The sequence below is a fragment of the Ursus arctos genome, unplaced genomic scaffold (assembly GCF_023065955.2).
Source record: "Ursus arctos isolate Adak ecotype North America unplaced genomic scaffold, UrsArc2.0 scaffold_20, whole genome shotgun sequence".
In the NCBI taxonomy this organism is placed as follows: Eukaryota; Metazoa; Chordata; class Mammalia; order Carnivora; family Ursidae; genus Ursus; species Ursus arctos.
Genome location: NW_026622875.1, coordinates 29,216,499 through 29,231,124, shown reverse-complemented (window position 1 = coordinate 29,231,124; position 14,626 = coordinate 29,216,499). Strand labels below are relative to the sequence as shown.

Here is a 14,626-nt window from a genome sequence, read left to right as displayed (position 1 = left end):
TCAATTTCCTCTTAAAATTAATCACATAAATATGACATTGTTAGAGAATGGAAAATTTTACTCATCTATTCTCCCAAAAATATATATTAAGAGGCTACTATAATCTAGGTACCATGCTAGGCTTAGGGACATGCAAAAGCATTTCTTTCCTCATCACCAGACCTGGTTAATAAATGGTTTTATAGTTTGAAGCAGACATCTTTAAAAGATTTTAGCTCTTTCTTAAATTGGATATTCAGGAAATAACCAATCTTCATATGCTTTTCTCTTTTTATCATTGTTTCTTTCTCTCTTCCTATCTTTTAAGTTTATCATACCAAAAAATGATAACACATTTTGCTACTCAATTTTTTCCCTTGCCAAATTCCTATTCTGTAAATTCTGGATTCATATTCACCCATTCCTGATATTTGTCATTACCAAAAGCAAAATGATCTAAGGAGAAAGAGCATAAGACTCCTGAAGACCAGAAAATATTGTGAACAGTACATTAATAATGGTGAAAAATAGGTTAAGAACAATCAATTACCTGTGCTATTCCAGCCATTTTAAAATATGAGAGGGCAAGAAAGAAATTCCAGTTAGGGAGAACAGAATTAATTCCCCTGCAGCGGCAATATATTGAAATCAGTTCTTCTAATGATGGTATCCCTAAAAAAACAGCAAACACCATAAAATTTAACAAAGATATCATGGTGAAGATTTCAAATGTAATAATACTGCATATGTATATAAAACTGAATAACCATTAATCCACATAACAAACATGTTCTGAATGCTGATTTCCGAAAGAATGATGTATATAAAGGGTTACATTTTATCATAAATTACTAAAAGTGAAATGCTATTGTTGAGAAAAACCAAGAATAAAATGATTTAGAAACATTTCAAGAGGGACGCCTGGATAGCTCAGTTGGTTAAGCGTCTACCTTCGGCTCAGGTCACGATCCCTGCCAGGGTCCTGGGATCGAGTCCCAAGTCAGGCTCCCTGCTCATGCATGCTCTCTCTCTCTCAAATAAATAAATAAAATCTTAAAAAAAAAAGAGAGAAACATTTCAAGAAACAAATAAAAGCTATTTATCTAAAATTACAATATAATCTTACCTTTTAATTATGAAGAATAAATACAATTTTATATTAATAGCAATTTAGGCAACATTATGGTTTCATACCTATGTTTTCTTGAAAGTAAGAATTTTGATTTATCCCTGGGACTGTCCGTGGCCAAAAGTAGAACAGGGAGAGATGAGCTAAGTCCGACAAAGGATGACCAATGGTTGAAAGCTCCCAATCCAGAAGAGCTATAACTCGAGACTGCAATTAAAAATAATAAGGTTAAACATATTTAATACAAAACTAAACAGGGAAATGAATGAAATCCTATTTTCTATCAAAAGCAAATCTTAGTTTACATAGTTTGTAGTCTTTACCTGTAATAGTACATCTCATTTATCAAATAACTAATTAGCCTTGAATATGTAGAGCCAAGTCCACTGGCTCCATTATTGGCCATCAGTTCTCCTGCATTTTAGTTTACGTACCCTTAGTATCTCTACTAATGAGGGGAAACAAAAGCAGTTGAAATTGCTCAACTTAGGGTTAACTATAGTAAAGGAGAAATTCTAATAGTTACTTATAATTTAAGCATCTACGTCATGTCATGTCATGTCATGTCTAGTTAAGAGTTTGCTCTCAGGACGCCTGGGTGGCTCAGCTGGTTAAGTGTCTGCCTTGAGCTCAGAGGATGACCCCAGGGCTCTGGGATTCAGCCCCATATCAGGCTCTCTGCCGAGCGGGCATCCCGCTTCTCCCTCTGTTGTCTTCTCCCTCTGCCTGCCGCTCCCTCTCTGACAAATAAATAAAATCTTTAAGAAAAAAAAAGGAGTTTGCTCTGGTGATAAATCTTACTGCATAACTAATATTACACTGTTATGGCAACTGTAATTTAATTTTGGCATTTTTTTGCTTCTTTTTAAGATTTTATTTTTATTTATTTGACAGAGAGAGTGAGAGAGGCACAAGCAGGGGGAGCAATGGAAGGAGAGGGAGAAGTAGGCTCCCTGCCAAGCAGGGAGCCCGACGCGGGGCTCAATCTCAGGACCCTGGGATCACGACCTGAGCTGAAGGCAGACGCTTAACCATCTGAGCCACCCAGGTGCCCCTTTCTTTTCTTTTTATTAAAGATTTCTAAGTAATCTTTACACCCAACATGGGGCTTGAACTCATGACCCCAAGATCAAGAGTCACATGCTCCCCGACTGAACCACCCAGGTACCCAGAGGCAATGGTAATTTTAAAATGAGTTATTTCATGCTGTAGCTACAAAAATATAATTGTTATAAAAGATGTTATTTATAACTATAAAATTCACAATTATACAGCAGTATGACAAAACAGTCATGCAATTTGGAACTCATCAAAACACAAAACTTTCCTCATTCTACTTTATCACAATATATATCAAGGGAATATATCTCATGTTAAGAACACAGGATATGATATTCAACTGTAAATACAAGGGGAAAAGCAATTTGCCAGAATACATATAGTTGAAACTATTTTTGTTTAAATAAAAATGTTGTAAACCACTACTCAAAGTTGAAAGGATATACACCAAACTAATAGCAATGGCTGTGGTTATTTCAAGGTATGGAGGAAGGAGCAATCGGGTATAGGGAGGGGAACCTCCACTGGAGGTTTCTGTACAGAGGAGTGACCTGATAGGGTTTGTATTTTAGGAGGGTCACTCTCGCTGCTACATTTTGAACAGACTGTAGAGGGGCCAGTGAGGAGGCTGCAGCAATCATCTACACAAGATTATCCAAGCCAGATAAAACAGCAGGTTCATCGAAGCAATGCAAATTACTGGGTTCCATGCCTTTATATAACTTGCACTCCCTCACCCCTCTGGCACACTTGTACGCAGTATTGTAATTTTGTGGAAGAACACAGACTTTGGAATAAGACAGACCTATATTCAAATCCTAGCTCCACCATTTATTGGCTGTGCAACTCTGGACCATCTGGTTAACCTCTCTGAGCCTCAAATTTTCTCAGCCATAACATACTTATATAGAGTTAGTGTGAATATTAAATGAGGGCAGACAGCATGTCTGTTTTGCTTACCAGTTCCTAGCAAAGTCCCTGGCCAATATTCCATGAATAAGTACAGAGCATGGCATATAGTGGGCATTCAAAAATTTTCTATTATATCACTAAACACTACCTCTGAAACTAAAAAAAAAAAAATAAAAAATGCTATTATATCTAAGGGAAAAACTGATCACCCCCTCTTCCTTGATTTGACTTAATAAGACCTTTTATTGTTGTGGTTATATTGTACTATACTTTACTCTATGAGCCAGAGTTGTTATGGAAACAACAAAAAAGGACTGATGTATTTTTCTCTATACTACTCTACTTGTTTCTATGTTCTTAACACCCAAAGAAAAGACGAGACATTTGCTTAAGCTATAAATGTTTACCTTTTTTTCAATGAAAACTAGGAATCTTCTCTGGAGTTAAGTTTCAAGATTTCTAAAAAAAATTTTTAGGTAGTTGCACAAAGCTATAGAACAATGGCCAGTGAGAAAAGCTGATGGTTCATCAAACTCTTATCAATTAGTATAAATTAAGTAGCAATAGTTTATCAGAATACCATTTATGCTTCTTTGTGTACAGAGCTATAACAAGCTCAGCCGAAGTCCTAGTAGTTAAAATGAACCTTTACTTCTTCCTCTTGCTGCTAAAAAACTTATTACTAAAATGACTTCTGACAGTTTTTCTGAAACCTCAGCACAACAAACAGCTTTTCATTTTGCTAATTATCTTCTACATTGAGTTTTATTTTTCTATGTGTGCTTTCTGTTCTATTGAATGTTATTAAAACGTATGTATATTACCTTTTCAAAACAAAAGAAACACATGCAATCCACCATGACAAAAAGTAGGTGAAGAAGGCAGGGAAGAAAATATTAATAGAATTTTATATAAAAAGATGAAACCAGGGCCAAGGTTATTACATGAAATTAAATGTCAGGGGAAATATACAGTTGTTAGTGTGGACAGTAAAAGCGGATCTGAGTTTTCAATGGACAAAATAAAACGAGAATCATGATCAGTCAAAATGTTTACAGTGTATATAGATTCAAAACAAATCAGCTGCTTAAGAGTGACAACTTTTCTTGGCAATGAAACTTAAGAAAAATCTTACATGACAGAAATATTGTGTAAAGTGCTGAAATGTCTTCAACAACATCAAGAGGACTTCAAGGGGTCTCTGATTCCCAGAAAGAAGCATGGGCCGGAAAGCAACTAAGGACAAAAGTGAGTCAAGTAGAAGGCAAGACCATACACTAAGAGTGGGGATCTAAAGGAGAAAAGCAACTTGATATTTTGAGAGGAATGGAAAAGATTTGAAAAAAACATTTAAAAAAAAGTAATAGATTTTACAAAAAGATGTGGTTACAGTCTAAATGAAATTCTGCAACATATATGTGTCCCACACCCCATTAACCTGATTTATGACTTTATTCTGAGGCAAAAACATAATGACCCAAGATTAGGGTTAGAGACTCTATAAAGACAAGAGGTAAGAAGATTCTGGAATAATAAGTAATGTAAGGTCAGGAAGCTTTATAACTCTTATATTATCGGATACATCCACAAAGAATTATTAATTCAATTGACAATAAAGAAAGTAGTTTTTGAAATAATTGATCATGCCCACATGGGCCAGGTAGGATAAGAAGTCAAATGAAGTCATTAGGGTTCATGGATTCTACAGTAACAGCAATCAAATTTGTAGCACCTCAGGGGAGGTATAAGAAATAAGAGAAACAGAAAGTAAAGTGGGTATGGTCAAAGACACCCCTGAAGTGGTGTGAGAGGAACAGCAGTAAAATGTAGAAAAAATTATATAACATTGCAAGTCTATAGGCTGGAGATCAAAACCTGGTTTTATTACCAACAAGCATTTACTAAAGAATATTTTATCTTATTTACCTACTATTATTTAAATTCAATTAGCAACATATAGTACATCATTAGTTTCAGATGTAGTGTTCAATAATCAGTTGTATAAAACAGCCAGTGCTCATCACGTGTCCTCCTTAATGCCCATTATCCAATTACCCCATGCCCCCATGTAACTCCACTCCAGAAACCCTTAATTTGTTTCCTACCATTAAGAGTCTCTCATGGTTTTTCTCTCTGATAACTTTTCAGTTTTCCTTCTCTGCCCCTATGATCTTCTGTGCTGTTTCTTATATTCCACTTATGAGTGAAGCCATATGATAATTGTCTTTCTCTGACTTATTTCACTTAGCATAATGCCCTCCAGTTCCAACCACATAGATGTAAATGATAAGTATTCATCCTTTCTGATAGATGAGTAATATTCCACCGTATATATACACCACATCTTCTTTATCCATTCATCTTTCAATGGACATCTCCATCTTTCCACAGTTTGGCCATTATAGACACTGCTGCTATGAACATTGGGGAACAGGTGCCCCTTTAGATCACTACATTTGTATCTTTGGAGAAAATACCTAGGAGTGCAATTGCTGGGTCGTAGGGTAGCTCTATTTTTAACTCCCTGAGGAACCTCCCTACTGTCTTCCAGAGTGGCTGTACCAGCTTGCATTCCTACCAACAGTGTAAGAGGGCTTCCCCTTCTCCGCATCCTCACCAACATTTGTTGTTTCCTGAATTGTTAATTTTAGCCATTCTGACCAGCGTGAGGTGGTATTTCATTGTGGTTGTGATTTGTATTTCCCTGACACTGAGGGATGTGGAGCATCTTTTCATGTGTCTGTTGGCCATTTGTATGTCTTCTTTGGAGAGATGTCTGTTTATGTCTTCTGCCCATTTCTTGACTGGATTATTTGTTCTTTGGCGGTTGAGTTCTGTAAGTTCATAGATTTTGGATACTAGCCCATTATCTGATAAGACATTTGCAAATATCTTCTCCCATTCTGTCAGTTGTCTTGGTTTTGTCGATTATTTCCTTTGCAGTGCAAAAGCTTTTATCTTGATGAATTCCCAATAGTTCATTTTTGCTTTTGTTTTCCTTGCCTTAGGAGACATGGCTAGCAAGAAGATGCTGTGGCCAAGGTCACAGAGGTTGCTGCCTGTGTTCTCCTCTAGAACTTTTGATGGATTCCTGTCTCACATTTAGATCCTTCATCCATTATGAGTCTATTTTTGTGTATGATGTAAGAAAATGGTCCAGTTTCATTCTTCTGCATGTGGCTGTCCAATTTTCACAGCATCATTTGCTGAAGAGACTGTCTTTTTTTGATTGGATATTTCTTCCTGCTTTGTCAAAGATTAGTTGACCATAGATTTGAGGGTCCATTTCTGGGTTCTCTACTCTATTCCCTTGATCTATGTGCCTGTTTTGTACCAGTACCATACCATCTTGATGACTGCAGCTTTGTAAAAGAACTTGAAGTCCGGGATTGCGATGCCACCACTTTGGTTCTTTTTCAACATTCATCCGGCTATTCGGAGTCTTTTTTGGTTCCATACAAATTTTAGGATTATTTGTTCCAGCTCTGTGAAAAAAGTTGGTTTTTTGATAGGGATTGCACTGAATATGTAGATTGCTCTAGGTAGCGTAGACATTTTAACAATATTTGTTCTCACAGTCCATGAGCATTTTCCCCTTTCCTTTCCATTTTCTTTCTCCCTCAATTTCTTTCTTGAGTGTTCTATCGTTTTCTGAGTACAGAGCCTTTGCCTCTTTGGTTAGGTTTATTCCTAGGTATCTTGTGGGTTTTGGTGCAATTGTAAATGGAATCGATTCCCTTATTTCTCTTTCTTTTGTCTGTTAGTGTACAGAAATGCAAGGGATTGCTGTGCATTGATTTTATATCCTGCCATGTTGCTGAATTCCTGTATGAGTTCTAGTAATTTGGGGGTGGAGTCTTTTCGGTTTTCCGCATAGAGTACCATGTCATCTGCCAAGAGTGTGAGTGTGACTTTTTCTTTGCTGATTCATATGCCTTTTATTTCTTTTTGTTGTCTGATTGCTGAGGCTAGGACTTCTAGGACTATGCTGAAGAACAGTGGTGAGAGTGGACATCCCTGTCATGTTCCTGACCCTCGGGGAAAAGCTCTCAGTTTCTCACCATTGAGAATGATATTTGCTGTGGGCTTTTCACAGAGGGCTTTGATGATATTGAGGGTATGCTCCCCTAATCCCTACACTGTGGAGGGTTTTAATCAAGAAAGGATGCTGTACTTTGTCAAATGCTTTCTCTGCATTTTATGAGAGGGTCATACGGTTCTTGTCCTTTCTTTTAACCATGTAGTGTATCACATTGATTGATTTGTGGATATTGAACCACCCTTGCAGCCCAGAACTAATCCCACTTGGTCGTGGTGAATAATCCTTTTAATGTACTGTTGGAGCCTACTGGCTAGCATCTTGGTGGGAATTTTGCATGTATGTTCATTAGGGATAGTGGTTTATAATTCTCCTTTTTGATGGGGTCTTTGTCTGGTTTTGGGATCAAGGTAATGCTGGCCTCATAGAAAGAGTTTGGAAGTTTTCCTTCCACTTCTATTTTTCAAAACAGCTTCAGAAGAATAGGTATTAGTTCTTCTTTAAATGTTGGGTAGAATTCCCCTGGGAAGCCGTCTGGCCCTGGACTCTTGTTTGTTGGGAGATTTTTGATGACTGCTTCAACTTCCTTGCTGGTTATGGGTCTGTTCAGGTTTTCTACTTCTTCCTGTTTCGGTTTTGGTAGTGTACAAGTTTCAGAAATGCATCCATGTCTTCCAGATTGCCTAATTTGTTGGCACATAGTTGCTCATAATATCTTCTTAAAATTGTTTGTATTTCCCTGGTGTTGACTCTGATATCTCCCCTTTCATTCATGATTTTATTTATTTCACTCCTTTGTCTTTTCTTTTTGATAAGTCTGGCCAGGGGTTTATCAATCTTGCTAATTCTTTCAGGGAATCAGCTCCTAGTTCGTTGATGTGTTCTACTGTTCTTCTGGTTTCTATTTCATTGATTTCTGCTCTAATCTTTATTATTTCTCTTCTCCTGCTGGGTTTAGGCTTTATTTGCTGTTCTTTCGCCAGCTCCTCAGGGTGTAAGCTTAGCTTGTGTTTTTGAGACTTTTTTAAGTTTTTGAGAAAGGCTTGTATTGCTATGTACTTCCCTCTTAGGACTGCCTTTGTTGCATCACAAAGGTTTTGAACAGCAGTGTTTTCATTTTCATTTGTTTCCGTGAATTTTTTAAAATTCTTCTTTAACTTCCTGGTTGACCCATTCATTCTTTAGTAGGATGCTCTTTAACTGCCAGTGTTTGAGTTCCTTCCAGATTTCCTTTTGTCATTGAGTTCAAGTTTCAAAACACTGTGGCCTGAAAATATGCAGGGAATGGTCCCAATCTTTTGGTACCAGTTGAGACCTGATTTGTGACCAAGTATGGGATCTGTTCTGGAGAATGTTCCATGTGCACTTGGGAAGAATGTGTGTTCTGTTGCTTTCGGATGGAATGCTCTGTATATATCTGTGAAGTCTATCTGGTCCAGTGTGTCATTCAAAGACCTTGTTTCCTTGTTGATCTTCTGCTTAGAAAATATTGTTGTGAGTGGGGTGTTGAAGTCCCCTATTATTATTATCCATGTCTTTCTTTAATTTTGTTATTAATGACTTATGTATTTGGCTGCTCCCATGTTAGGGGCATAAATATTAATACTTATTAGATCTTTTTGTTGGATAGACCCTTTAAGTATGATATAGTGTCCCTCTTCATCCCTTATTACAGTCTTTTGGTTTAAAAATCTAATTTGTCTGATGTGATGATGGCTACCCCAGCTTTCTTTTGATGTCCATTAGCATGATAAATGGTTTTCCAACCCCTCACTTTCAATCTGGAGGTGTCTTTGGGTCTCAGATGAGTCTGCTGTAGACAGCATATGGATGCGTCTTGCTTTTTTATCCAATCTGATACCCTCTGTCTTTTGATTGGAGCATTTAGCCCTTTTAGATTCAGAGGAACTATTGGAAGATGAATTTAGTGCCAGTGTATTACTTGTAAAGTCCCTGTTTTTGTAGATTGTCTCTGTTTCTTACTGGTCTATGTTACTTTTGTGCTCTGTCTTTGCTTACAGGATCCCCTTTAGTATTATTATTATTTTTTTTTTTTTTGCAGAGTTTGTTTAGTGGTCACAAATTCTTTCAGTTTCTTTTTGTCCTGGAAGCTCTTTATCACCTTCCATTTTGAATGACAGCCTTGCTGGAAAGTATTCTTGGCTCCATGTTTTTCTCATTTAGTACCCTGAATATATCATGCCAGCACTTTCTGGGCCACCAGGTCTTTGTGGGTTGATCTGCTGTCAGCCTAATGTTTCTACCCCTGTAGGTGTAAAGCATCTCTTGTCTCAAGCTGCTCAGGATTTTCTCTTTATCTCTGAAATTTGCAAGCTTTGCTATTATATGTTGGGGGTGTTGATCTATTTTTATTGATTTTGAGAGGGGTCTTCTCTACCTCTTGGACTTGAATGCCTGTTTCCTTCCCCAGATGAGGGAATTTCCCAGCTATGATTTGTTCAAATATTCCTTATGTCCCGCTTTTTTTATTCTTCCTCAGGGACCCCAACAATTCTAATATTGTTTAGCTTTATGGTATCACTGATTTCTCAAAGCCTCCCCTCATGGTCCATTAGCTGTTTTTCTCTCTTTTCCTCAGCTTCCTTCCTTTCCATCACCTTGCCTTCTATGTCACTTACTCCCTCTCCTGCCTCATTTATCCTAGCTGTTACAGCATCCAATTTAGACTGCATCTTAGTTAAAGCATTTTTAATTTTGGCCTGATTAGATTTTATTTCTGCACTAACAGATTCTCTAGTGTCTTTAATGCCTTTTTCGAGCCCAGTTCATAACTTTATGACCATTATCCTGAATTCCAGCTGTGACACTTTACTTATATCCATATTGATTAGATCTGTGGCAGAGAGTATTACCTCTGGTTCTTTCTTTTGTGGTCAATTTCTCCTTCTAGTCATTTTGCCCAGAGAAGAATTGTTGAACAAGAGAAAATAAAAAATATCAACCACGACCCAAGCGAAATACATACTAGACAAATCTGAAGTGGTCAGAAACCAGAAGAGAAAAGAAAAAGAGAAAAAAGGGGGGGGGGGTGTCGGAGAGAGACTATGATCTCCCAGGTGGATAAAATAGGGTGATCCACTTGCTCCTGGGTGTATTTTGGTCTGTTTGTTAGAAGAGACAAAATCCCAATATTGTAAAGAAAGCAAAACTTACACATATACAAAAGTAAAATTGAATATAAGTGAAAGGAAGCCAAAAATGAAGAACATATCTGCAAAATGTAAAAAATGAAAGTCAAAAAATGACTTAAAAACAAAGAGTTGATAAGGTAAGAAACTTGTTGAAATGGGAAAAAAAAGAGAAAAAGAAAAGGAAAAATTTAAACTGAAAGATAAAGGAATCGTGAGGAAAAAACCCTCAAATTCTATATACTATTTTCCCCTAGTGCTGGAGTTTTGCAGTCCTGTGTGCTCCATAAACTTGGTGTTTGCCTGTTTTTCCAGCTGGTCTTCTGGGGGAAGGGACTGCTGTGCTGATTCTCAAGTGTCTTTGCCTGAGTGGAGTTACACCACCCCTTGCCAGGGGGCCAGCCTCACTGTGAGCCACTTCTGGTTGCTCTATGTGGGTTTTGTTTACTGAAGGCTTTCCGGACCTCTCTGGAGGATGAAAATTAAAATGGCCACACCCCGATCGCAAGACCTGGAGCTGAAAGATCACAATCCCCTCTCTTCAGTAAACCTTCAGGGATAAGTGGTCTTCACTTTTGTGTGTGCCAAACTCTGCAGACTCCTGTGGTGTGCGTCTGATTCGATCTTCCTGGGGGGAAGGTGGAGGGTTGCAGCCTTTCTGCCCGTTGCAGGGCCCCCACAAGCAGAGTTGTTGCCCAAGCATGCCACCATTCAAAGTTTACGGTGAATTGAGCTGAGAGCCCTCTCCCAGGCACCAAGTTTCCCTGCTGCAGTGCTTGGGAATGCTGCCAGCTCAGGCACCCCCATTCTTTCTGTGATTCTGGGGATCTCCTGAGGTCACACCGTCCCACCTGGGATTCCACCACCCAAGCAGCTTTCCAGCAGGGATGTCTCTCACTGGAGTGGATCTAAAGGTTCTGATTTTGCACTCAGGGGCTATACACTTTCCAGTAACTGGCTTGCAGAGGCTCCCTTCCCCTGCCATTTATCTTCCAATATATCCCCTCAGATTCACTTCTCCACACCTCCTATCCTGCAAAAAGTGGTCACTCTTCTATTTGTAGAGTTCCAGAGATTCTTTTCTTACATCTCAGGTTGAATTCATAGGTGTTCAGAATGATTTGACAGTTATCTAGCTAAATTCAAGGGACCAGATGAAATGAGGTCCCCTGCTCTTCCACCATCTTGGCTTCCCTATTTTATTTTTATTTATTTATTCAAGAGAGCAAGAGAGAGAGAGGAAGAGGGAGAGAGCATGAGCAAGGGGGAGGGGAGAGGGAAAAGCAGACTTTCTGCTGAGTAGGGAGCCCAACTTGGAGTTCGATCCCAGGATCCTGGGATCATGACCTGAGCCAAAGGCAGACACTTAAGTGAAGAGCCATCCAGGTGCCCCTATTAAAGAGTATTTTTAAGAAATCTGTAATATAGGGGTGCCTGGGTGACTCAGCTGGTCTAGTGTCCAACTCTTGATTTCAGCTCAGGTCATGATCTCAGGGACATGAATTCAAGGCCCATGTCAGGCTCCCTGTTGGATGTGGAGTCTGCTTAAGATTTTTCTCTCACCCTCTCCCTCTGCCCTTCCCCCTCCATGAAAAAAATGTGTGTTATGTAAAGGTGTTGAAAAAAAACCCAATTGCCACATCTTTTCTAGCAAAATTAAACTTTATAACTATGCTTCTGCCCAACTACACTGACACTTAAGAGATAATGAAGGAAGTTAAAAAGAAAGCCATTAAAAATACAAGTTTTGTTTGCATATCAAATGTTTTTTCTTCATAAGTTAATATATAAAAGGCTGCAAGACAGATGACTTCAGAAGAATCAGATTACATATATTTGTTATCTTAAATACATCTGACTACTAATTAATGAATGCAGATGCATTATCTCTAGGTTTATCTGTTTCTAATTAAATAAATTTGTTTTTCAAGTTGAAATGCACATTAAACTCCTTAAACATTTTTCTGCCAGATGGGTAAGATTTATATTTAGAAAATTAACAATATTTTTCAGGAACGCTGGATTTCTTTTAAACATTGCTGTAAGCATGCTGTACTATGGAAATACTCGCTCAAACATGCTTCAAATACTTTACATACAAGTAACTGGAAAATACGGATTACAAAACTGAGTAATGTGCTCTGGTTTTGCCATACCCTTTAGTAATCCTTTACTGGCTTACCACACACATTCCTGGAAGGTTTATCATTTAAGTTTGTTTTTGTCCTCTTTCTTGTGTTTTCTGATGATAAAAATAAAACACGCTATTCTTTGAAAAAAACCACAAAATGATAAAACCTCAAATCTTACTCATTACAGAAATCTACAATTTAAAAGTCTCCTATAATTTGATCCCTTACAGCCACTGTTTAAGTCTTGGTACATATTATGAAATATTTACTTCTATCTTAATAGTTTTATGAAGAGCAGAGCTTGATAGGCAATCTTAGAAAAAAGTAAAATGGAGGAACAGAGAGGAAAAGAAGGGAAAAGTAGAAGAGATATGAAACAAACTGAGCACAGGTATGCCAGGTACCAGCTACTTGCTTCATATTGATTACTGCATTTTAGCTTCCCAACAACCCTGAACTTTTCATATTTCTTTATCCAATTTAAAAGGCACACAATGTCAGTTTCCTGGCTTTGATAATATACTATAGTTGTGTGAGATTCATTTGGGGAATTAGAATGATAGGTATACAAGACCCCTCTGTACTTTTTCTTTTTCTTTACAACTTCTTATGAGTCTGTAATTATTTTAAAATAAAAAGTTAAAACGAGTGGTTCATATGCTAGCATAAGAAGACCCTGAACTCAACTCCTTCCACAGATACACCAAACCTTCAGCTCCATATAGAACAACTTTGTCTGAAAAATACCTGAAAACTACCTGAACAGCTCCCCCACAATAAAGGACAGGAAGGCTATATCAAGGGCACCTGGCTGGCTCAGACAGTAGAGAATGCACCTCTTGATCTTGGGGCTGTGACTTCAAGCCCCACGTTAGGTGTGGAGATTACTTAAAAACAGAATCTTAAAAAAAAAAAATGGCTACATCAAGATGGGTAGGAGAGATAGAGATGTAGTCTCACCAAAAATCCTATACCCTCCAGTGTGGTAACCCATAAGCAGGAGGGATCTCATAAATATGGACTATATCCCTGAGGAGCAAGGGATAGCCCCACAGCAGGTAAGCCCCACATCAGGTACTCCCACCCTTGGGATCTGCACCAGAGAAATGAGCCCCCAAAATGCCTGGCTTTGAAAACCAATAGGATTCATATCCAGGAGAACCAAAAGGCTCTAGGAAACTGAGACTGCACTCTTAAAGGGCTCATGTATAGATTTACCCATCTTGGGACCCATCAAAAGCAGCAGGTTGAAAAGACCTTATATGAAGGAGATACGTTGGCCAATCTTAAAGCATCTGCTGGAGTGGCCAGGATCTGTCTGAACTCTCTCTGGGGTTAGAGAAGGTGGTAGGTGCCATTTTTGCACTCTCCCTCTACCCTGCTGGTGCTGCTTGCCCTGTAGCACCACACTGCTAAACCCAGCAGATGGGCATGCTCTGACCCTGTGCTACCACATGGCCCTGCCTTACTGAACTCAGCAAGTGGGCTAGCCAGCTGGGTGCTCCCTCGAGGCCTCATCCCAGTAAATCCAGTGGATAGTATTATCCTAGCCCATTCCTCCTTTATGGCTCTGCCAAAGCTATTCACACAAGGGACGCCCCTTGAATGTTGGCTCTGGTAGCCAGGGGGCTTGCATTTCTGGACCCATGGGGCTGAAATGATCAGAGAGGCAGTCCTTGGCAGGCTATCACCCTTAGGACACTGTACTGACAGCAGAGTGGAACACATCCCATGTTCCTGTAACCACTCCTTTAAGACTGGGAGAGATAGCAGTTGTGCTTAATACATAGAAACAAAGACAGTGGTGTGGGTGGCTCAGCTGGGTAAGTGTCCGACTCTCGATTTCGGCTCAGGTCTTGATCTCTGTCAGGCTCTATGCTCAGTGAGGAGTCTGCTTGAGATTCTCTCTCTCCTTCTCTCTCTGCCCCTCCCCACTCAAATAAACAAACAAATCTTTTAAAGAAGAAGAAACAAAGACAGAGAATCAAGCAAAATGAGGAAAAAGGAATATGTTCCAAACAAGAAAACACAATAAAAGCCCAGAAAAAAACCATAATGAAATGCAGATAAGTAATTTACCTGATAAAGAGTTCAAAGTAATGGTCATAAAGATGCTCACTGATCTAAGATGAATGGATGAACACAGCCAAGAACTTCAACAAAGAGAGAAAATATAAGGAAGTACTGAACAGAAGTTACAAAGCTGAAGAATGCAATAAATAAACTG

At 38.6% G+C, this 14,626-nt stretch overlaps 1 protein-coding gene across 4 annotated transcripts in view; it reads right to left on the bottom strand.

Moving 5' to 3' along the window:
* Window positions 1-14,626, bottom strand: part of ACAD11 (acyl-CoA dehydrogenase family member 11) — a 96,367-nt gene that overhangs the window by 64,804 nt on the left and 16,937 nt on the right. For all 4 annotated transcript variants that reach the window (XM_026497028.4, XM_044383413.3, XM_057315905.1 and 1 more), the window contains 2 exons: window positions 1,174-1,315; window positions 530-651 (listed from right to left, as the gene is read on the bottom strand). In XM_026497028.4, coding sequence (XP_026352813.1) covers window positions 530-651; window positions 1,174-1,315 — 264 coding nt within the window. The remainder of the gene's footprint in view (window positions 1-529; window positions 652-1,173; window positions 1,316-14,626) is intronic.